Source organism: Desmodus rotundus, chromosome 7, assembly GCF_022682495.2.
Source record: "Desmodus rotundus isolate HL8 chromosome 7, HLdesRot8A.1, whole genome shotgun sequence".
Classification (NCBI taxonomy): Eukaryota; Metazoa; Chordata; class Mammalia; order Chiroptera; family Phyllostomidae; genus Desmodus; species Desmodus rotundus.
This window is the reverse complement of record NC_071393.1, coordinates 36,216,364-36,239,181: the sequence shown is the minus strand read 5'-3', so window position 1 is coordinate 36,239,181 and position 22,818 is coordinate 36,216,364. Positions and strand designations below refer to the sequence as shown.

Here is a 22,818-nt window from a genome sequence, read left to right as displayed (position 1 = left end):
CTCCTTCCCCAAGTCCCTATCCCAGTTATCCTGGAATAAGCAGGGCCTACTGGGGGCTACAGTGGGGAGGGGTGGGTGCCTGAAAAATGCCTGGGTGTTACTATAATGCTGGCTAGGCAGCTAACAAATAATGTATTTAAGTATATTCCAAGTTTTTAAAATGAACTTGTGTTCTTTGGGAAGTTTAGAAACCGTAAATGTAAATGCGTAAATAAATGTATTATACGCCAATGTACACTTGTATAATACATTTATTTATATATATAAATACATTATTGTGAGCTCTTTTATACTCATAATAATAACATTTTATATGCAGGAAAAAGTAACAAACCCCTTTCACTAGGCTTTCCCGTAGTAATACATAGAACGAGGCCAGGATTCTGAAATCAGCCTTAACCTGATAATACAGTAAGTGATGATATTTAAAATATTTAACAAGAAGAATGGAACAATCATCAACCAATCTGACTGGTCACCCAACCAATCAGGGGGTCACTGGCCATTATACTCAATGAGTAACCTCAGCCACAATTGCAGTTATGACTTAGAAGTCACGGTCAACTCATACTCTCAATGATAACTTCGGGTCTACCTTCAGCCACCAGTGCTGGGCACCTCGTAGCCAGGGAATCCTCACTTACACCCAGCCCATTACTGTGCCAGGACAAAGGGATCCCCACCACCAGACACAGCTCCGAGGGATGTCAGAACTGTCATTGTCAAACACCAAGGGAATTATGGACTAAAGAGAACAAAAATACCATATTTTTTGGACTATAAGACGCATATCCCCTGCCCCGCCCCCAATTTGGGAGGAAAATGAGGGTGTGTCTTATAGTCCGAATGTAGCTTATCTGGCTGGGGCGGGGGGGGGGGGGGGGGGGGGGGGCGGGGCGGCAGCGGTGGAATGTTTTTTTTTCCCTATTTTCCTCCTCTAAAACCTAGGTACGTCTTATGGTCTGGTGCGTCTTATAGTACAAAAAATACGGTAAAACTCAACAGCAGTCTCCCTGGTTTTCCACTGCATTCAGTGAAGAGAGACAGCATCAGAGTCAAGACAAACCAACCAATGTCAAGACGAGCTAGATCGTTCATAGCTGTGTCATCTGGGTACATTACTTCACCTGGCTGCGCTTGGACATTCACATCTATCAAATAAGTAATACAAGAATTGCCTTGAAAGTCGGCTATGAACATTTAGAGGCAGTATAAATCGTGTCCAGTTCAGTATTTGGCACACGGTACGAAGTTGATCAATAAATATCTCTTATTACCACCTCAAGAGACTGGTTAAAAAACCTCAGATAACCAGGGGCTTACAAATGTCCTTGTAGGAAGATGAGCTTTCTGATTTCTGAAGTAAGGAAACTCAGCCACTGGCCCCTCCGCAAGCTCACCCCCTTTTGGGGGCTTGAACTATGCATTCATCCACGCTGCCCCTGTCGCTATAAATACAGTGGGCTGACAGCCACTAGTGCTGGTAACAGCTCTTCCTGAGCAGGAATTTCTGACAGCTCAACTTCCACAAGCTGTTCATGAGTTATTTCAAGGGACGTTTTACTGTCAATCACCTACACGATGCAGTGAACTGCCCAGGCCTGCTCTACACCCAGGATCATGAGAAGGGCAGGGGCAAAATCTGATCTTGGAAATTAGCACACTAGCTCATGACTCATAAAAGGAAGCCAAAAGCCCTGACTGGTGAGGCTCGGTTGGTTGGCCGTTGTTCTGCAAAGTGAAAGGTCGCCGGTTTAATTCCCGGTCAGGGCACCTGCCTGAGTTGTGGATCTGGTCCTCAGCAGGGGCGTGGGCGAGAGGCAACTAACTGATTGATGTTTCTCTCTCACATCAATGTTTCTCTTCCTCTCTTTCTCCCTTCTCCCCCCTCTCTAAAATAAATAAATAAAATCTTTTAAAAAAAGAAAGGAAAAGAAAAGGAAGCTGAGAAAAGGATTGTGATACTAAATGAGAAAAGGGAACTATTTTTATCCAGAATTCCCTACAGGTGAGGCACTAGGCTGCCTTGTAGAATCCTCCAAAGAACTCTAAGAAGCAGATGATGGGTCCCATCTCATAAGTAAGAAACTGAGGTTTGAAAACGCGAACTAACCTGCCCCATCTGGCAAGGGGAGGAGCTGAGTTTCAAACCTAGGGCTCTTTGATGACAAGATTCTTCCCTTATTTCTCAGAGGTAGCGTTGTTGGTATTTTCGTCAAGAAATTTTTTTTCAAGATCTTATTTATTTATTTTTAGAGAGAGGGGGAGAGAGGGAGAGAGGGAGAGAAACATCAATGTGTGGTTGAGTCTCGCATGCCCCCTAATAGGGACCTAGCCCGCAACCTAGGCATGTGCCCTGACTGGGAATTGAACTGGCGACCCTTTGGTTTGCAGGCCAGCATTCAATCCACTGAGCCACACCAGCCAGGGCATGGGCAAGACATTTTTTATTGCTTGATATTTAGCAACTCATCCCTGAGTGTAAAAGGTTAGCAGAAGGTCCAAATCATGAAACAACCGGAAATGCACATTTTAAACCCACTGAGGAGGGGTGAGATACTTCAGGCTGAGAGCCACTTGGACAGCTAGAGCTATTATAAATCCACCTACAACAGGTAGCGCAAAGAACATCCTGTGTGAGAACAGGATTCTCACAAGGGTAAGAGGAAAAAGGAGTCTTGCCGGCAAGGCTGTGATGGTCTTGCTGAGTGGGGAAATTCATTGGGAATCTGAGCTGTGTGTTTATAATGTTCTCCATACATACTGTGTACATGTAAACAAGCAGGCGCTTGAACTAGGTGTGACCTTGAGTGTGCACAGAAGTGTGCAGGTCCCAGTCACTTGGGCCCCCTCCTCTCTTCCTCCACATTCAGACAAGTCCCCCTCCTAAGCATACCTCACATGACTCCCTACTTTGGGCTCCACATCATACCTCTTCGTCTTTCTCAGACATGGCAACGGCCCTGCCTCTAGTCCCGGATCCCACCAATTCATTCTGCACACCGCCAACCGCACGGTCTTTGTAAAAGGCCAATCAGACCACCTTACCTCTAGCTCAGAATCCCTCAGAATCCCTCAGTCACTGCCATTGCCTGCGGCAGTTTTAGGAGCAGACCCTGGATCTGACCGAAATCTTCAAACAGAACACAACATATAAAGCAGAGATGAAAACTGCTCTGTGGACTTACGGAGGCTCCTCAGCCAGGCATGCCAGGCCTTTTTATGATCTGTCTCCTGCCTACTCGCCAGCAACATTGTTTAACTACAGAATCAAGGGAGCTTGGTGGCTAAGTTCGAGAACTCTAGAACCAATCTGTCTACATTCCAATCCTTGCCACTTACCATATTTTTCAGACTATGAGATGCACATTTCCCCCCCCCACCAAATTTGGGAGGAAAATGGGGGTGCATCTTATAGCCTGAATGTAGCTTACCTGGCTCGCTGAGGGGGGGGGGTGCGGCAGGGAGGAAGGCAGTGGTGGAGTGGGGTTTTTTTCTCCCTATTTTCCTCCTCTAAAACCTAGGTATGTCTCATGGTCCAGTGTGTCTTATAGTCTGAAAAATACGGTACTAGCTGTGCAGACTTGAGCGCATTGTTTTACCACTCCATGCTGATTGTTGATTCATTAACATAGAACTCACAGCCAAAAGCACCATAACTCATATCTGCAGGAAGCTTATCTAAAACACAAATTTCTCCATAAGACACGTCACAACCGAATGCTGGGCACTACTTCAGCATTATGCTTGGTGGCTATTTTAAACAGTGAAATCACCAACAAAAAGCACAGAATTGCAAAAAATGTAGCGCTAGGTAGACTACAAAAAGAACACGTGTTTGCAACACGAGAGCTGAAACAGTCAGGCAGAGCTGCGCCTCGTTTGCAGTCGGCTGGGACCATAAGCCTCCTCTGTCTCAAATCTCCCCCCGCAGTGCCCATGACTATAAATGACCACAGAGTGGCCCGTATGGATTTTAGGGTTACAAATAAATCCCAGTGAGTAGGTGAATTTGCAAATAGGGAATCTGCAGATAATGAGGATGACTGTATGTATTCCACAGTGACTTCCCACAAAGTGAAGGCATCCACGTAGCGAGTGCCCCGGTCACGAAATAGAACATTTCCAGCGCCCCTTTGGGCCCTCTTCCAAGGGCAGCCGCTGTCCTGGCTTCTACCAGACATTGGTTTGTCTGGTTTTTTCACATTATATCAACGCAAGCATGTGTTTTGTACTCTCGTGCCTGACTTTTGTTCAATGTTATGTCCTCATTTATATTGTTGCAAGTTGTAACAGTATTGATCATTTTTAAGCATTTTTGTCAGTTTGTCTGAAGTGAACTTGTATTCCTATTATTGCTTTTGTTGGCTTGCCTAGAACATTTCCTCATGTGTTTTAGACTTCTAATTTTCAAAGTCATTTTAAGTGGGAATCTTTCTGCTTCTTCATCTTTCCCTACTTTCTAGTAATGGAGTGGGTAGGCTGCCGCCCTCCCCTCCCTCCCCTCCCAGGCTCCAGTCTAGAACTGTCTTACAGGGGTGTATTTCAGCACGCCTCCTCTGCCCAAAGGTTGGGGATACCCAGTCTCAAAGCCTGTAGGAGGCTTGGCTCAGGTCCTGCTCGTGAGGCCGTGGCTGTGCACCTGCCTTTTTAGGTCCCTATTTTCCCAGAAACAGTTACACTAAGTAGCAGTGTGGCAGCCTTTCTAAGCCCCCTTGAAGGGAGGGGCACCCTGCTCCAGCTGCTGGCTTCGTACAGGGAGCCTGACTCTATTCTGTGCCTTGCGTGGAACCGTTTGGTCCCTACTTCTCTTGTCAGTCAGCCTCCTGCTGCCACTGCCTGGGTCCAGACCTGGAACCCAGCATGCATCTGGCTTCATTCTTGCTCACCGTTGTGGACTTCTGGTCCCACAGATGCTTGCCTTGTCTTTGACCCCAGCTATCTCTTTGTGGGTATCTCTTCTATATGTGACCTGTCATTGCTATATATCTGGGAATGGGAGAAGTTGGAGAGTGAACTTAACTATGCTACCCTGCCCGATGCCTGCATTGCTTTGTTTTGTCAGAGGATAGCAAAGCCATTTGTAGTCTGAAATAAAACATTGTTCAAGAGTCCCCATTCAGGTGGAACCAACCCAAATGTCCACCAACTGATGAATGTGGCATATATATGCAATATGTCAATAGAATATTAGTTATTCCATTAAATAACTATTTAACCATTAAAAAGAGCTACTGGTACATGCTATTACGTGGATGAACCCTGAAAACGTTATGCTGAGTTAAAACAGCTAAACACAAAAAGGCCACGTATTGTCTGATTCCATTTATAAGAAATATCCAGAGTGGGCAAATCCATAGACACAGGTAGCAGATTGCTAGTTTTCAGAGCTTGGGGGGAGGCAGAAATGGGAATTGACTTCTAATGGGTATAAAGTTTCCTTTTGGGGTAATGAAAATGTTCCGGAACTTGATACCGGTGATGGTTGTACAACATTGTAAATATAGGAAATGCCACTGGATTGTACACTTTAAAATGGTTAAAATCAGGAGTTTTAGAGTACATGAATTTTACCACAGGCAAAAAAAAAATTCTCCACCTTTCGCACACCTCCTAACTGCTGCTGTTCGAATGGATCACTCCTTTGCACCAACACGATACTGGGTTTGTACCTTTACTGAGCATCTTTCTGCAGTATAACTTACATTATACTGCAAATTATTTGTCCTTGTGACTGTCCCTCTACAGACTGTAAGCATTTTCAAGAGAAGAGCTGTGTCCTATCCAATTTGTTTCCTCGTTACCTTTCTTAGTGTCTGGCGCAGAGTAAGCCCAATAAATACTTGCTGAATAAATGAATGAACATATTAGCTGAACTCAAATGACCACCCCCCAAAAATTCACTCCTCTTCTGGGTCTCTCAATTTATTGTTAAAATTATTCCTTGGGGAAATTTCTTTTCATCAGCAGACATATTGTAACGCCCTCAGGGCTGAAGCCTTTAGCAGGCGGGAACACTGCCAGCAGCCCTGACAGCTCCCGAGGGCCTTCTAAAACCCTGCCCTCCCGGCCTCTGCCCATCCTAATGGAGAGGTCCGGTCACAGTGGCTGCAGGCTCAGTTATTCAAAGTATTCTCAAGAACCAAGCTCAAAATGCTTCTGCTGAGTCACCCTCCAGCACGGAAGTGCTTTCTTTACCATGCTTCCATTTGTCCTCTGAGGTGTAAATTGCAAATATCACAGCCTCTCTTTACAGAGGTGACTTAAATAAATTCACCTGGGTCAGGCAGCAAATGATGGAATAAGTGATGCATCAAATTTGGGGAGACCTCAAGGGGATCTTTCTGTCAGTGCTCCCGTGCATCTCTACCATTCATTTGCAGGTTTCAGGATTATAAATTTACCAAACATACCAGCTACCAGATTAAGATTGTGAGACACAACAATTTCTTCCTTAGCTTTAGCTCCAATTCTTTCTTTTTATTTATTGATTTGAGAGAGAGAGAGAGATCAATTTGTTGTTCCACTTATTTATGCACTCATTGGTTGATTCTTATATGTGCCCTGACCGGAAATCAAACACAAAAGCTTGGCCAATCGGGATGATGCTCTAACCACTTAGTGCCCGGCCAGCACTAGCTTCAATTTTTTATGATATGGCTAAAGACATTTTTCTTGTTTCAACTGGTGTGGAGGCGAGGATGGGAAAAGTTATTAACCATTTCCCCAGTGTTAGCCCTCTATACCCTCAAAGTGACTTTTAAATAAATCACCCTTTTCACTCTTGCCTATTAAAATTTGCAATCCCTTCACTTAAAAAAATTGAGAAACTACCATGTGCCAGGAACTCTGGAGTCCAACATAAATAAAATATAATCCCTCCTTTTTAAGATGTGAGTTCATAGTCGTTTTTTAGTGTTTGCTTGAAGTTCCTATTTCTGACTCTCATCCAGCTTTGTTAAGATGTGACATTTTTTACTAGCTTATTATCCTGTGTGCTCTTTAAAAAAATTATTTATTTAGTCTTAGAGAGAGGGGAATGGAGGGGGGAAGAGAGGGAGAGAAACATCCATGTGCAAGAGAAACATCAATCAGTTGCCTCTTGCACACCTCTAACCGGGGACCTGGCCTGCAACCCAGGTATGTGCCCTGACCAGTGAGTGCCCTTTTGGTTTCTGGGGTGATGCCCCACCCACTGAACCACACCAGTCAGGGCTATCCTGTATGCTTTCAATAAATGGAAAGAATCCGTGCTAATCTTTCTTCATGTGTCAATAATCAGCAGCCTGTGGACAGGTGAGATTTTCTGTGCCCAGCCACATGGAAAGCCTTTCAATGACCTGAAATGGAGACACGGAGTAGAAGCTGGAAAATAATTTCTAGCAGTGCACCTAGAGTTCCATGGGAACATCCCGTTCTGACACAGTGTCCCCTGGTCTGACATCACAGAGACACCTCATCTGATTTGACTGATGCAAACAGGGCATTTTCTGGGAAACCCCACAGCCACCAACAGTGCCCTGAGGTTGTCAGTCACTCTGTGTGGCCCCTAGAACTGCAGCTAAGGAACACAGAGGCAGGGTAAGGGTGCCTATTTCTCTACCGTCTAGGAGACCCACGGAAACTGAAGCCATCCCTTCCCTTGCTTACTCAATATCCTAGGGAGCGGGGGACGTGCGGGGTCCCCGGTGGGCTTTGACAGGGATGTGCTAGGATTCCACCACCAGTCCTGCAGCCTGCCTCCAACAGCGAGGCCGACGACTCAGGCAGCCAGCATCTCTCCGTCATTTAAGCTTCCTGAAAAATGGAGTTACACAGTAAAAGGATTTGGGACTAAAAGATGTTCTGTAAAGTAAATGATCATTTTTTTTTAACTTTAGGGGCTTTTTTTTTTTTTAACTGGTAACAGTCTCCTTAAAGCAGGGGTGTCAAACTCACTTTCACTGGAGGCCACATCAGCCTCGCGGTGGCCTTCAAAGGGCTGAATGTAATTTTAGGACCATATAAATGTCCTAAACTCCTTAACTAGGGACAAGGAGCTCGGCATTACCGCCAGGTAGAAACAAGGTGCCGGGCTGGATAAAACAAGGTGAAGGGCCGGATTCCGCCTGTGCTTTAGAGGGAGCTGTGTTAACTCAGTCATCTGTCATTCATTAGTCCTGATCACAAATTCCATTATCCTAGTGCAGCTGGTCAGCAAGGCCTTCGAGGGTCTGCTTTGGATGGAGAGAGACTTCTCCATCTCTTAACGCCTTTTGTACCATCTTCTTGCATGTAGCTAAATTATAGCTAAATATCTGCCTTCTGTCACTGTCTTGGTTTGGGTTACTCAGAACCTAACCCCAGGACACAAAGATTCAAGTGTGAAGCATTTATTTGAAGGGTGATCCCAAGAGACACTGATAGGGGAGCAAGAGAGGGAAGGAAAGTTATCCATAAAAACAATTCTTACCAAGCAAGTTACTGGAGCCTGAACCCAGGGGTGAACTCTGGGAAAAAGGGTATCATACAAATCTTGGAGTTATCGCACCCGAGGAGTGAGGAAATTGAGGTATTTATATGCCAGTTTCCATCAGTCATTGTCTGAGAGCTGTCCCTGTGTAATGTTAATTCTATAACCATATGGGGGAAATGAACCTTATTCCTACTTCATTTTGCACAAATAATTTAATGCAAAAAGAGCATATGCCTAGATGTAAAGGTTAGAACTATAAAGTATCTGGAAGAAAATATAGGGGAATTATGTATATAAGTGTAGGGTCGGCAAAAATTTCTTAGGCAGGACACAGACAACACTGGTAAAAAGCACCTGAAAAATTAATCAATTGGACTTCACTCAGAATGAAATACTTCTCTTTGAAAAACAGCAATAAGAAAATGAAAAGGTATGTTATAGAATAGGAAACAATACTTTCAATACAAAAATCTCACCAAACGCTTGTATCCAGAATGTGTAAAGAACTCCTACAAATCAATACTTGACAAAAGATTTGAACAGACACTTCAAAGAATAAGATATACAAATGGCCAGTAAGCCATTTGAAATGGGGCTCAGCGCTAGTCATCACCAGGGAAATGCAAATTAATGAGATACTACTATATATTCACTAGAGCTGCTAAAACTAAAAGGACTTGACAATGGCATCTCCCTACCTCCCAACCACTATGAAAACTCTTTGGCAGTTTTTTTATAGGGCCAAATATATATATATCTTTAGAATCCAGCACATATCTGCAGAAAAGACTGGTACAAAAATGTTCGTAACACCTTAAAAACAAACAAACAAACAAACAACAATCCAAATGTCCATCAACAGGTGAAGAATGAACAACTTGTGACATGTTACCATGGAATGGCATTCAGAGGAAAAAGGAATGGGCTACTGACACACACAACAACACGGATGAAGCTAAAAGACAATTACACTGAGCAAAAGGAACAGGAACAAAGAGTACATTCTGTCTTGTTCTGTATCTATTAAGTCCAGGAACAGAAAAGCCACGCTATAGTGATAAAAATCAGACCAGTGGTTGCCTTGGGAGTTGGAGATTGACTGGAAGGAGAAACTCCTAAGGGAATTTGGAGCTTTTGAAAATGTTCTATATCTTGTTTTGGTTGGTGGTTACATGAGTATATATAGTTGTCAAATCTTATCTAATTTAACATGTAAGATCTGTGCTTTTTATTGTATAAAATTATACACTAATAAATACTACAAATTTGTCTTTTAAAAAGAAAACAGAACTTCCATTAAAAATAAGGAGTAACAGTTACTCCCAGACCAAAAAAAAAAAAAAAAAAAAGGCTCAAATGAAAGAACAGATCAAAGCTCCAGAAAAAATACAACTAAGTGATGAAGAGATAGCCAACCTATCAGATGCACAATTCAAAACACTGGTAATCAGGATGCTCACAGAATTGGTTGAATATGGTCACAAATTAGAGGAAAAAATGAAGGCTATGAAAAGTGAAATAAAGGAAAATGTACAGGGAACCAACAGTGATGGGAAGGAAACCAGGACTCAAATCAATGGTTTGGACCAGAAGGAAGAAAGAAAGATTCAACCAGAACAGAATGAAGAAACAAGAATTCAAAAAAATGAGGAGTGGCTTAGGAACCTCAAGACAACTTTAAATTTCCAACATCCAAATCACAAGGGTGCCAGAAGGAGAAGAACAACAGCAAGAAATTGAAAACATAATGAAGGAGAACTTCCCCAATCTGGCTAAGGAAATAGACTTCCAGGAAGTCCAGGAGGCCCAGAGACTCACAAAGAAGTTGGACCCGAGGAGGAACACACCGAAGCACATCATAATTACATTAGCCAAGATTAAAGAGAAGGAGAGAATCTTAAAAGCAGCAAGAGAAAAGGACACAGTTATCTACAAAGGAGTTCCCGTAAGACTGTCAGCCGATTTCGCAAAAGAAACCTTGCAGGCAAGAAGGGGCTGGAAAGAAGCATTCAAAGTCATGAAAGGCAAGGACCTACATCCAAGATGACCCTATCCAGCAGAGCTATCATGTAGAATGGAAGGGCAGATAAAGTGCTTCCCAGATAAGATCAAGTTAAAGGAGTTCATCACCACCAAGTCCTTAGTATATGAAATGTTAATGGGACTTATCTAAGAAAAAGAAGATAAAAACTATGAACAGTAAAATGACAACAAACTCACAACTATCAATGACCAAACCTAAAAAAACAAAAACAAAAGGAAAAATGAACTAAGCAAACAACTGGAACAGAACAGATTCACAGAAATGGAGATCACATGGAGGGTTATCAGCAGGGAAGGGGAGGGGAGAATGGGGGGAAAAGTACAGGGAATAAGCATAAATGGTAGGTACCAAATAGACAGGGGGAAGTTAAGAACAGTATAACTAAGGTGGGAGAATGATAGTGGGAGGGCGGGGTACAGGGCAGAGGGGAAAAAAGGGGAGAAAAAAAAAGGAAATAAGGAGTAATTTGCTCCATGTTCTGCATTCCCACTAGCTTGTAAGCTTCAGGAAGTCAGAAGCCACGTATATTTTTCTCTGCTGTATCCCCAGCACCTAGTACAGCGTCTGGGGCCTCTTGAATGCTCCAGTCACATTTGTTAATATCATAAGTTTTTACAAGAGCATCTGTTATAACTGTAGCTTTCAATCTCCCTTTGCAGCCAGGGTCTGTTTTTGGCAGACGCTGGTTACCCCAGCAGCTTGAGCACAGGTGCATTGTCTAGAAGGGAGCTTGCAGGTGGGAACCCAGCAGGGCTCTGAGTGTCCTTGGGCACTGACAGGGTGCCAACTGTGAGCACCATCTGCTCCTGTGAAGGGTGTCTGACAGCATCCGCAGCCCTGGACCTGGAAGGTGAGTGCCTCTGAGACCAAATGTCAGACTCCCATTCCCATTCTCCCGCCCTTAGGGAGCTGTGGAAAGTCATTTTATCCCTGCAAAGAGCAAGTGCCAACATGTATTTCTGCTTTGTAATTTACCAAGTATTTCCCTACACATGATCTATTTTATCCTCCCAATGACCCTGTAAAGTAGGTATCTACTAACCCTATTTTACAGACAGGTGAAGTGATTTCCCCAAGGTCACACAGCTGGCAAGTGGTGGAGCTGGGATTGAAACCAAGTTTCTGACCATTTACTACTATATTAAATGCAGTACTGCTGTGTCATTTAAGGACCTTCAGAAGCAGTATCCGAAATCTGACCCCTTCAAGCTCTACTGGACTAATGGAAAGAAAAGTAACAAATATCACTTGCCTTGAATGCATTATATTCTAAATGGCCCTGAAAGATAAGCCTGCCTGGATAAATGTTATGATATTGCCACAACCCCATGTGAATTTTCTGTGCTCCTCACCCCCTACAAAGTAAAATTCACTCTTCTTAGCTGCTGTTCAGTGCTCTTCTGCCCAATTCGCCTTTGTGGCCTCATTCCCCCCAAACCTGGCCTTCTCTGCAACTTTGGCTCCTCCTCTTGCTCTCCATATGGAATACCAGTGTTTTCCAGGTCCCCTTGGGAAACTTTTTCTCACCCTTCGAGTTAGGACCGAAATGCCACTGCCATCCCCATTCGGAGAGGTTTATTTCACTTGAACCCTCTGAGCACGAAGTTTATACCTTTCACACGGCACTGTCAGGTATCACGAGTCTCCGTCTCTCTTCCTCACTAGGTCCCGAGGTCCTAGAAGGCCAGGTTCAGGCCTTACCCATTTTTGTAATCACTATGGGCACTAGAGTAGCTACACACTGCGGATATTTAATAAGTGCAGAATGAAGAACTTACCGCCTCTCCAACCATTGTCTGTGCACTTAATACCCTTTGCCATGCATAGTTTAAAAAAAAATGTTTGCATTATAACTTTATTTTATGAGCATGGTTCATATAGCCCCCCTTTCTGTATGCATTGCTTCCAATTAGACTGGACGAATACCTACACTTTTTTTTATTAAGATAAGAAGAGAGAAACATCAATGTGTGGTTGCCTCTTGCAAGCCCCCTGCTGGGAACCTGGCCAGCAACCCAGGCATGTGCCCTGACTGGGAATTGAACCAGAGACCTTTTGGTTTACAGGCTCGCCCTTAACCCACTGAGCTACGCCAGCCAGGGTGAATAGCTGCATCTTTTGCAAGTGGGTTGGACACATGGATAGATTGTGGAGTCCGCACTTCTACTCTGTCCGTGTAACCTTGGACAAATTGCTTCTACTCTCAGGACCTTCTTTGACCTCCACCTACTCAACGGGGGTGGGAAACAACCTCTGTTTTACGTCTTTAATTCATCACCGGGTTATTGGGAGGACAAATGAAATAGCAGATGTAGAAGTGCTTTGTCGACTACGAATCTCCCAGACCCGTCATCCAGTGGTACCTGCTGTCTGAGGCACACGTTTCATTGGCGGCGGCATCCCACCCAAAGGTTCTTTCGGAGAGAACTTGTAGGTCCGAAGGCAGTATATGTTGGGGGCGGCAGGGCGATGAGGAGATGGCCCTAACGGGGCTGTGTTGTGGTGGGTTAAGGTGGGCAGGGGCGTGGTTTGTCTGACGGGCGGCCTTGCGGAAGGAGCACACACTTGCCCCGGCGGCCTGGGATTGCCCCTCGAGCAGCGCCTGGCGCGTGCAAGTTACATGAAAACGGCCAGTTTCCGGAAATGTCTCCATTGGAGCGCCGGTTGGTGACTTGCACTGCCTGAGGGACTGTGAGGCCTAAATGCTCCACAGGCCGGCGCGGCCCACCCCACTTCACGTTGGAAGTCACCTCCACTTCGTCTGCCACGACGCGAAGGCGCCCAAACGCCGGAGCGACATCCAAGAGCCCCCTGCAGGAGGCTTGGGCGCCTGCCCATTGGCTCACACTCGAGGGAAGGGCGTGTCCTGGGTCACCGCGCTTTCTGATTGATCAGCTGCGTGATTGGCAGGCCCCGCCGGATGTTAGCACCTAGAGGCCGGACATGGCGGAGGTGGGGAAAACGTCGGCGGGCCTCGGGCTTCCCGGGGGAGATGCAGCCCAGTGGCCCCTGCAGCGGTATGGCCGTTTCGTACTCTTGGGCGCGGGAGAGCCGCCTGCACCTGGGCTGGAAGCTGGGATGGCCTCCTCCCCTACATGGAAGGTGAGGCCTGCGGGCAGGAAAGGCCGCGAGGCCCTCACCTCATCGGGGAGGGGGGAAGCCTGCGGCCCGCTGCCCTACTGGCGGCCGGGCCCGGAGCCCGGACGAGCGAGCTAACGGCACGCGGACAGCAGGAGGGGGCGCCTGGGGCCTGCAGGGGTGGTGGCAGGCAGCTCCGGTTAGATAGTGGTGTGAGACGTGATCGGAACCCGATGCGTCCTCAAACCACATTCATACATCCAGTGGGTATTTTTGAGCCTCAGTTACGTGTTAGATACTATGCCAGAGGTTGGGCATCCGTCAGTGCGCAAGATGTAAATGACCTCCACCCTCATTTATGTTTTTAGCCCGGGGGAGAATTGCTACTTGTCCACTGACTGTGTGGTCGAGTAAACCAGTTCCGCACCCCCGTCGGTGGGAGGGAGGGTCGAACAGTCTAGAATCCCATTACGGGCAGCCAAGCATTCACATGGAAGGACTCAGTGGGAATCCGCGCTTGTCTGTGGCCTTGATGAAGTTTTTTGTCATCTCTGGACCTTAATTACTTTATCTTAGAGATTATAATAGTACCTCCTTCATCAGATCGTTGTGACTATTGAGTAGGGTAATATATAAATCAGCTAAAATGGTGCCTGATACACAGTTATATAAGGGTTTGCTGTTGTTATTATTATTATTTTATTTATTTTTATTTTTATTTTTGCCCTGGTGTTACCTTTTACCGTTACGTGTTGCTAGGCAGGCAGTTTCTTTCCGTTTTAGGTTGACTATTGCGTGTGGACCCCGGGGCTTTGGGTTGTGCATGTGCGCGTGTGTGGTGGTGTGATTTGGGCAGCAGTGGGTAGAAAAGTAAAAACGATTATTCCGGGAAGACGACACAACGTGGGCAAGATGCGGAACCTGGAGAAACCTCGGCACGCGGAGTGAAGGTTCAGAGGAAGAGAGCAGAGCGGGTGCTCGTGGAGCACTTGCGGAATGAGAGCGCACGCGTTGAGGCCGTCTGGAGAGCGGCGCAGGCGCCTTGTGAACGTTATCCTAAAGCCAATAGGAAGCCACGGAAGGGTTTTAAGTAGGAGCGTTTTTCATCTTGGAAAGACCGCTCGGGCTGCAGGGTGGACGGTACCTCGGAGGGAATAGCAGTGAATTCAGGAAGAACACTTGGAATGCTGTTGCAGCGGGGTAGGTGAGAGGCGGTAATGACAGACTGGGAGGGGCAGGGGGAGGGGAGGGTGGCACTGGAGGTGGAAACCGAGCGTGGTGAAGCTGCCGTTGGAGGCCCAAAAGACGGGACTTGGAGATTGATTGGTTTCGAGCGGGGAGAGTAGAGGATTTCTGGGTTCTTAGCAGGAGCAACTAGGTAGGTGTTTCAGGATGAGAAACACTGGAGGGCGAACAATGAGGGATAACCTAAGACTCCAGGTGTGCACGTATGGAGCATGTGTATGAAGTGTCCAGGTGGGGCTACTGAATAGGTAGTTGGGGGTGCTGGTGGGGACTCGGCAGGGATATCTGGTCCGGAGATGTCAGTGTACTGTCGGCACAAAAGGGTGTCATCAGCGTGAAGGGCATGGTTATAGTCATGAGATGGTCTAAGACTCCAAGACCAAGCCCCAAGGAGGCATTTTTAGGTTAGGTGGAGGGGAAAGAGTCCCTAAAGATCGATGAGGGACAGAGATGGGAGGCACCTAGGAGCGTGCAGGTCCGTCAAAGCTGCAGAAAGTTATTTCAGGAGGGACAGAACAATTAGCGTTGTTGAGCGATGCTGCCAAGTAAAGGAACATGGTGGCTGTGGCTTGTTTATTGGATTTAGCAACCTACAGGTGCTTCTGGCCTTTACCAGAGAGATTTAGTGGAGTGAACGGAGGGGACGCCGGATAAGGGTGGGCTGAAGAGTGGCTGGCAGGTGAGGCAGTGGGCCGATGTGCATAGTTCTGAGAGACCTTGCTGTGAATGTGAGCAGAGACAGGGCTTCATGAATTGTTCACCAAATTCTAGAATATTAGAGCTAGGGGCACTACTGAAAGCTTAAAAATCAATATGTCTAGGACCATAAAGAGGGCATTAAATACCTAATTGTGGCTCATGTGGAATGCTGTATCCTGAGAAATTATATAAGCTGTAAATGCAAAATCAAGTGAATAAAGAGTTAAATTTAAGGATAACTGATCTATAATAGGATCTTTTTAAAAAAAGATTTTATTTATTTTTAGAGAGGGGGGAAGGGAGGGAGAAGGGAAGGAAGGGAGAGAGGGAAAGAAACATCAATGTGTGGTTGCCTCTCGTGCGCCCCCTACTGGGGACCTGGTCTGAAACCCAGGCATGTACCCTGACTGGGAATCGAACTGGTGACCCTTTCGTTCACAGGCTGGCACTCAGTCCACTGAGCCACACAAGCCAGGGCTATAATAGGATCTCATTTTTAAAAAACAGGATGTTTGAGAACATGTTTAATTTTTGAGACTGCCCAACAGATTCCTTGATACCTTCTCTTAAAACTCTCTACTAAACCCATTCTCCTAAGTGTTGGGTGCACTGGCTCAGATGTAGCCGGTAACTCTTAGATTCTTGTCCTGCAACCCAGAGGCCGTGGGCATTTGACCATTCGAAGCAGTTGATTGTTATTACATTTTCTTCTTTTTGTAAAGCTCTTCATAATTGCTTATACAGAACAGCAATTTTCAACAGTTTTCAAATATTTGGCAAAAAGCCATGGCTACAACAAAAAGAGATGAGGTTGGCTTTTGCAGTGCTTTTGAAAAGTGAACATTTGTACCTTCCTTTGAATCTGTGAGGAACTATCTTAACTGCTGTGATGAGTTTCAGCTTAGGTTCTGTCGTTTTAAAAAAAGGAGGAGGAGCGGGAAATCAGAATTGCTCTATTTTATGTACACTGTGATTATTGTGCAATAGTAATAGTAAAAGGTGAGCCCACTAAAGTATTGCAGTAGGTCCCATGTGAATTTCTTATTTTTAAAAAAATGTGCCGCCCTCAGTACAAAATACATTAGGGGAAGCATAAAAATATATTCTTTTAGAGGATACTCATTCTGATCTTGTTTTTCCTCTAGCGAACTTTCAAGTTCAACTTCAGTTGAACCTATTTTGAGTTTTTTTCATTTTTTCTGAAGTTATGCGGAGAATCTGATCCCCTAGTTTTTTAGTTGCTTAATTACAGCGACTTTCATCATAATGTTCATATGCTAAGGCAAAGATGTTGACTCGAGAAAAAATGAATAGTACAACAAGAATTCTATGGCTTGAAGTCCAATTTGAGAGGTAAGTGAAGTGTCAGACATAAATATTCTGTATAGAATATCTAACATATATGTATATTGATTTGATTTATTTGACTGAGTTGAATTACTCTTATTAAAGTTACTATCTGGAGATAAATTAACCACAACTTGGAAGCAATTAAACTTTTTGTAACACTATAAAAAAAATCAACAGTTTAGAACTATGCTACTCAGACTTCAGTGTGTATAGAAATCACTTGGGAAATTGTTTTAAATGCAGATTCTGACTCAGTAGGTTTGGTATGGGAAATAAAATTCTGTAGTTCTAAGAGCTTCCAGGGGATGCTGATGCTGTTGGTCCTGGGACCACACTTTGAGAGGCAAAAGTTTAGAAGTCCTTGAATGAAATGGGCAGTTATGTAGTAAGATTAATAACATTACTAAAATGAATGAGGTAAGGCAATCAGCTTCATAATGAATATGCAAACATTTTATTAATAAGATTTGTATTTGAGCCATCTGTCATTTAAATGGAATGAGCAAATGAAATACAAACTTGAACTTGATTTTAGTTCCTTACATCTGTTAGCCCAGCCCTTCTAAAGGAGATTGTCACAGTAACAGATTGGTCCATTTTATGTATCTTAGGTCTGAATATAACTCATTCTACTGATTTGAGAATAATTTTGAAAGGTGATATTAATTGCAGGTTGCTTTCAAATTAAAGTTTCACCACGTTTTGCAGATTCCAAGGATTTCTTAGACATGCCCTAATTGGTTGAACCTGACAGCTTATGTTTTCCTTTCAAAGGGAAAAAAACCATTCGTTAATTTTTTTTAGGAGGAACTTAAAATAATTGCCCTACTTAGAAATTAAGAAATAGAATATGAAGTTTGATTTGAAATTAACTTTTTAAGTGTGAATTCAACATAAGAAATATTTTGGGTCCTCTTAACTGTCCTTTTTTTCTTTGTATTCCTAGTCTTACATATTTCCTAGCATATGACAGGTGCTCAGTAAATGTTTGACTGAAAGGTAACTTCTCTGAACTTTTCTGATGGTAATGTAATAATTATGACACGGTAGCTACTTTTTATTAAGTATTCACTTTGGCATACTTCTAACACTGGCCCTATGAAGCAAATATTATTATACCCATTTTATAGTAAGTGAAGTAAAACACACAGAAGTTTAGTGGTTTACCCAGGAACACAGCAAAAATAAATAAGAAGAAAGAATTCAGACCCTGTTTTTCCTGTATCCAAAGCTTATGTTTTTAATCACTATGTTGTCTTAGGAGTTAATATTTCTTTTTCTTTTGATATTTTGTCAAAATATTTATTGAGAACACACTTTAAAAGTAGCATTATGAGCTACTTTTAAAGTATTCACCTGATCTCGGGGAGAGATGGGATGGATAGGGAGGGTGGGGCACAGGGGTCATGCTGTTTTTGGTCAAAAACTGCTGAACACTCAGCTCCAGGTGTGGGCAGATGTGCTCATAAGTCACCCATTGTGAAATGGGCAAACGTGTGAAAGAGTTGTAAAAAAATTTTCACCAAAGCCCAGTTCAGCCTCTCACAATGTTACCAGCTGGCACACTGATACAGATGGGTTCCTAGAACACTCCCCTAATGTGAGAAGCCTGTACAACAAGGGGCCCACCCTCCAGAAGATAACTCCAGCTTTTTGTGTGTCCCCTCATATTATTGACTATATTCCTTATGCTGTAAATTACAATCTGAGACTTCTGTAACTACCAATTTATACTTTTCACTTGTCTTTTCAAAGAACCACCTCTTGGTGATTGATATTTTGTTTTGTTCTTTTACACTCTTACTTATTTCTGCTCTGAGCTTTATTGAAGCAAATATTATTATATCTGTTTGATAATTAAGTGAGCTAAAACAGAGAGGTTCAGTGGCTTACCCAGGAACACAGAAATAATAAGTGACAAAAAAGAATTCAGTTCCTGTTTTTCCTATATCCAAAGCTTGTTTTTACCTATTATGTTGTTTGTCTTAGAAATAATATTATTTCTTTTTGATAGTCAAAATATTTATTAAGAACACACTTTAAACAATAACATCATGAAGAAGAAATTTTGAGATATTGACTATCACCATAAGTTTTCATTCATTAAAAGCTGACTATAAAATTTAATAGTTCAATCATTTGCTGAGAATTATTTACTTATTATTAAATTAAAAACAAATACAGTTGACATTTAATATTATATTAGTTTCAGGTGTGCAGCACGGTGGTTAGACATGTATGTAAATCACAACCACTGTGATGCTCCCGATAAGTCTAGTTCGCACCTGACGCCTTAACAGTGTTAATATTTCATGTGAGGAATAGCAGTTCAGTTATGTGGATGAGGAATTCTGAGGTTAGCACACAGGGTAAAATGATAAAAATAACAGTATTTTTAAAGGATAATTTAAGATTCATTAAAACCCCACAAAGTTATTATTTTAGATTTAGAAAAAATGAAAAATACTTACATTTTTTCAATTACAGTTGACATTCAATATTATATTACTTCCCAATGTACAGGGCAGTAGTTAGACCTTTATGTAACTTAAGAAGTGACCTCCCTGATAGTTCTAGTGCCCACCTGACACCATACATAATTATTACAATATTATTAACCATATTCCCTGTGCTGTACTGTAAATCCCTGTGACTATCTTGTAACTGCCAACTTGTACCTCTTAGTCCCTTCCTGTTTTTCACTTATACCCCCAATGCCCTTTACTGTGGCAGCCATCAAAATGTTCTCTGTATCTATGAGTTTGTTTCTGTTTGTTCATTTATTTTGTTGTTTAGATTTCACATAGAAGTGAAATCATATGGTATTTGTCTTTCTCTGTCTGACTTATTTCACTGAGCATAATATCCTCCAGGCCAATTTATGCTGCTACAAGTGGTAAGATTTCATTCTTTTTATGGCCAAGTCATATTCCAGTGTATAATGTACCACTTCTTCTTTATCCCGTTGTCTATTGATGGGCACTTAGGTTGCTTCCAAATCTTGGCTGTTGTGTGTGAAATGTCCTTTTTTTGTCTTGTTATAATAGACTTTGTTTTAAAATCTATTTTGTCATATGTGAGTATTGCAACCCAGCTTATTAAAATTTCCATTTGCGTGCAATACCTTTTTCATCCCTTTACTTTCAGTCTGTTTCTTTCGAGCTGAAGTGAGTCTCTTGAAGGCAGCATTTATAAGGGTCTTGTTTTCTTTCGGCCACCCCGTGTCTTCTGGAGCATTAACCCATTTACATTTAAAGTAATTATTGATAGCTATGTAGTATTTGCCATTTTATTATTCATATTTTTAACTTTTTTCTTCTGAAAGAAATCCTTTTCCCTTTGTGACAGCATGGATGGGTCTGGAGAGCATTATGCTAAGTGAAATGAGCTAGGTGGTGAAAGACAAATACCATATGATCTCACCTTTAAGTGGAACCTAATCAACAAAACAAACAAGCAAGCAAAATATAACCAGAGACATTGAAATAAAGAACAAACTGACAGTAGCCAGAGGGGAGGGGGAAGGGGGATTAAGGAGGAGAAAAGAGGAAGGGTCATCAAGGAACATGTTTAAAGGACACATAGACAAAGCCAAAGGGGGGTAGGATCAAGCGTGGGGCAGGGGGAGTGGTAAGGAGAAATGAAGACAACTGTACTTGAAGAACAATAAAAAAAAAGATTTCTTGTAATACTGATTTGGTGGTGATGAACTCCTTTACCTTTTTCTTACCTGGGAAGCTCTTTATCTGTCCTTTAAGTGTAAATGATAGTTTTGCTGGGTAGAGTAATCCTGTTTGGAGAGATTCTTCCTTTTCATCATTTTGAATATTTTGTGCCAATTCCTTCCAGCCTGCAAAGTTTCTTTTGAGAAATCAGCTGACAATCTTATTGGAGCTCCCCTGGAGGTAACTAACTGCTTTTCTCTTGCTGCTTTTAAGATTCTGTCTTTGTCTTTAACTGTAGGCATTTTAATTATGATGTGTTAATGTGGGCTTTTGGGGGTTCATCTTGTTTGGGACCCTCCATCCTTCCTGAATCTGTGTGTCTATTTCCCATACCAGGTTAAGGAAGTTTTCATCAGTATATTTTCAAATAGGTTTTTAATCCCTTGCTCTCTCTCTTTGCCTACTGGCACCCCTATAATGCAAATGTAGTTACTTTTTTAAAAAATCCTCACCCAGGAATATATTTATTGATATTAGAGAGAAAGAGCAAGGCAGAGAAAGGGAGAGTGAAACATTGACATAAGATAGTAACATCAATCCATTGCTTCCCATGTGCCTCCCAACCAGTCATTGAACCCACAGCCTAGGTATGTACACTGACTGGGAATCAAACCTGCAACCCTTTGGTGTACAGGATGACGTTCCAACCAACTGAGCCACCCAGCCAGGACACAAATGTTGTTTCTCTTGACATTGTCGCAGAGACCCCTCAAACTATCCTTAGTTTTTATTATTTTTTTCTTTTTGTTGTTCCAATTGGGTGTTTTCTCTACCTTGTCTTCCAAATCACTGATTTGATTCTCTGCTTCATCTAATCTGCTGTTTATTCCATCTAATATAGTCTTCATTTCAGTTATTGTATTCTTATTTCTTTTTTTGTCATTAATTTTTAATGATCACACTGTACTTCACACTTAATCAATCTTTCTATTAATGAAATTTCCCCTCATTTGTTCATTTTACTTTTTTCTTTTTCTTTTTTATTGTTCAAGTAAAGTTGTCTCCATTTTCCCCCCACCACTCCCGTACCCCACCCCAGCCATGCCCACTTTCCACCCTTGATCCTACCCCCCTTTGGTTTTGTCCATGTGTCCTTCATACATGTTCCTGAAAACCCTTCCCTCCTTTCCCCCCATTATCCACTCCCACCTACCCTCTGGTTACCAACCGTTCTTAATTTCCATGTCACTGGTTATACTTTGCTTGCTTGTTTATTTTATTGATTAGGTTCCACTTATAGGTAAGATCATATTGGTACTTGTCTCCTACCCTTTGCAACAGCATGGATGGAACTGGAGAGCATTGTGCTAAGTGAAATAAGCCAGGTGGTAAAAGACAAATACCATGTGATCTGTCCTATAAGTGTATTCTTATTTCTGACTGGTTCTTTTTTATGATTTCTATCTCCATTTTATGTTTCCTATCTCAGTGAGTTCATCTACTGTTCCCCTAAGCTAATCGAGTGTCCTTATAAAAACTTCATTTAGTTCTTTTCATGGAGTTTTGTCCTGCTCTTTCATTTTGGACGTGTTTCTTTGTTTCCTGTTTTTATGCCTCTGTGTGTGTGTGTCTGTGTATTACATAGATGTACTTCTTCTCCCAGGCTTGGCAGGCTGTTCATATGTAGTCAGTGTCCTGTGGGGCCCAGTGGTATGGACTGGTCACCTAAGGCTGGCGCTCCAGGGGTGTCCTTCATGTGGTTTGTGTGTGCGCTCCTGCTGTAGTAGAGCACACTTGTGGGTGGGTTTGGCTCAGGCTGACTGGCTGTGAGGACTGGTTGTGACTACAGCACATGAACTGTGGTGCCTGGTCTGACTCCACGGGATGGAATTCACTGTAGCAGGTCTCTGGTGCCTTCCCAGTCCACCCTCTGGGTGTGTCCTCGTGGAGGTAGTTGGATGGTGCCCTAATGAAGCTGGCCACCTTGTGGGTTGGCTCTGAGGCCTCTTGGGAGAGGATCAGGTATAGCCCTAGTTCAGCTGCTGCCTTTGCCCAGCCCAGGACCACCTGGTAGGAGCTACAAAGTGATCTGCTGCCTGTGCTTGGTGTGGGAACACTGGGCTGTGGTGTGAAATTAGGCCAGTTGCCACTAGTGCCAGCTGGGCCTGCTTAGCAAAAGGTACAGGGCATGCAAGGCCAACCACTGCTTGTTTGGGGTTTATGCACTTTTGAAAAATTTTAGGAAAGCCTGCAGCTTGGGCTGAGGAACAGCCTTTGAAAGA

At 43.3% G+C, this 22,818-nt stretch overlaps 1 protein-coding gene across 2 annotated transcripts in view; it reads left to right on the top strand.

The window, feature by feature from the left end:
- The first annotated feature begins 13,442 nt into the window (after window positions 1-13,442).
- Window positions 13,443-22,818, top strand: part of REC114 (REC114 meiotic recombination protein) — a 65,560-nt gene continuing 56,184 nt past the window's right edge. For both annotated transcript variants that reach the window (XM_024557519.2, XM_024557518.2), the window contains exon 1: window positions 13,443-13,601. In XM_024557519.2, coding sequence (XP_024413287.2) covers window positions 13,443-13,601 — 159 coding nt within the window. The remainder of the gene's footprint in view (window positions 13,602-22,818) is intronic.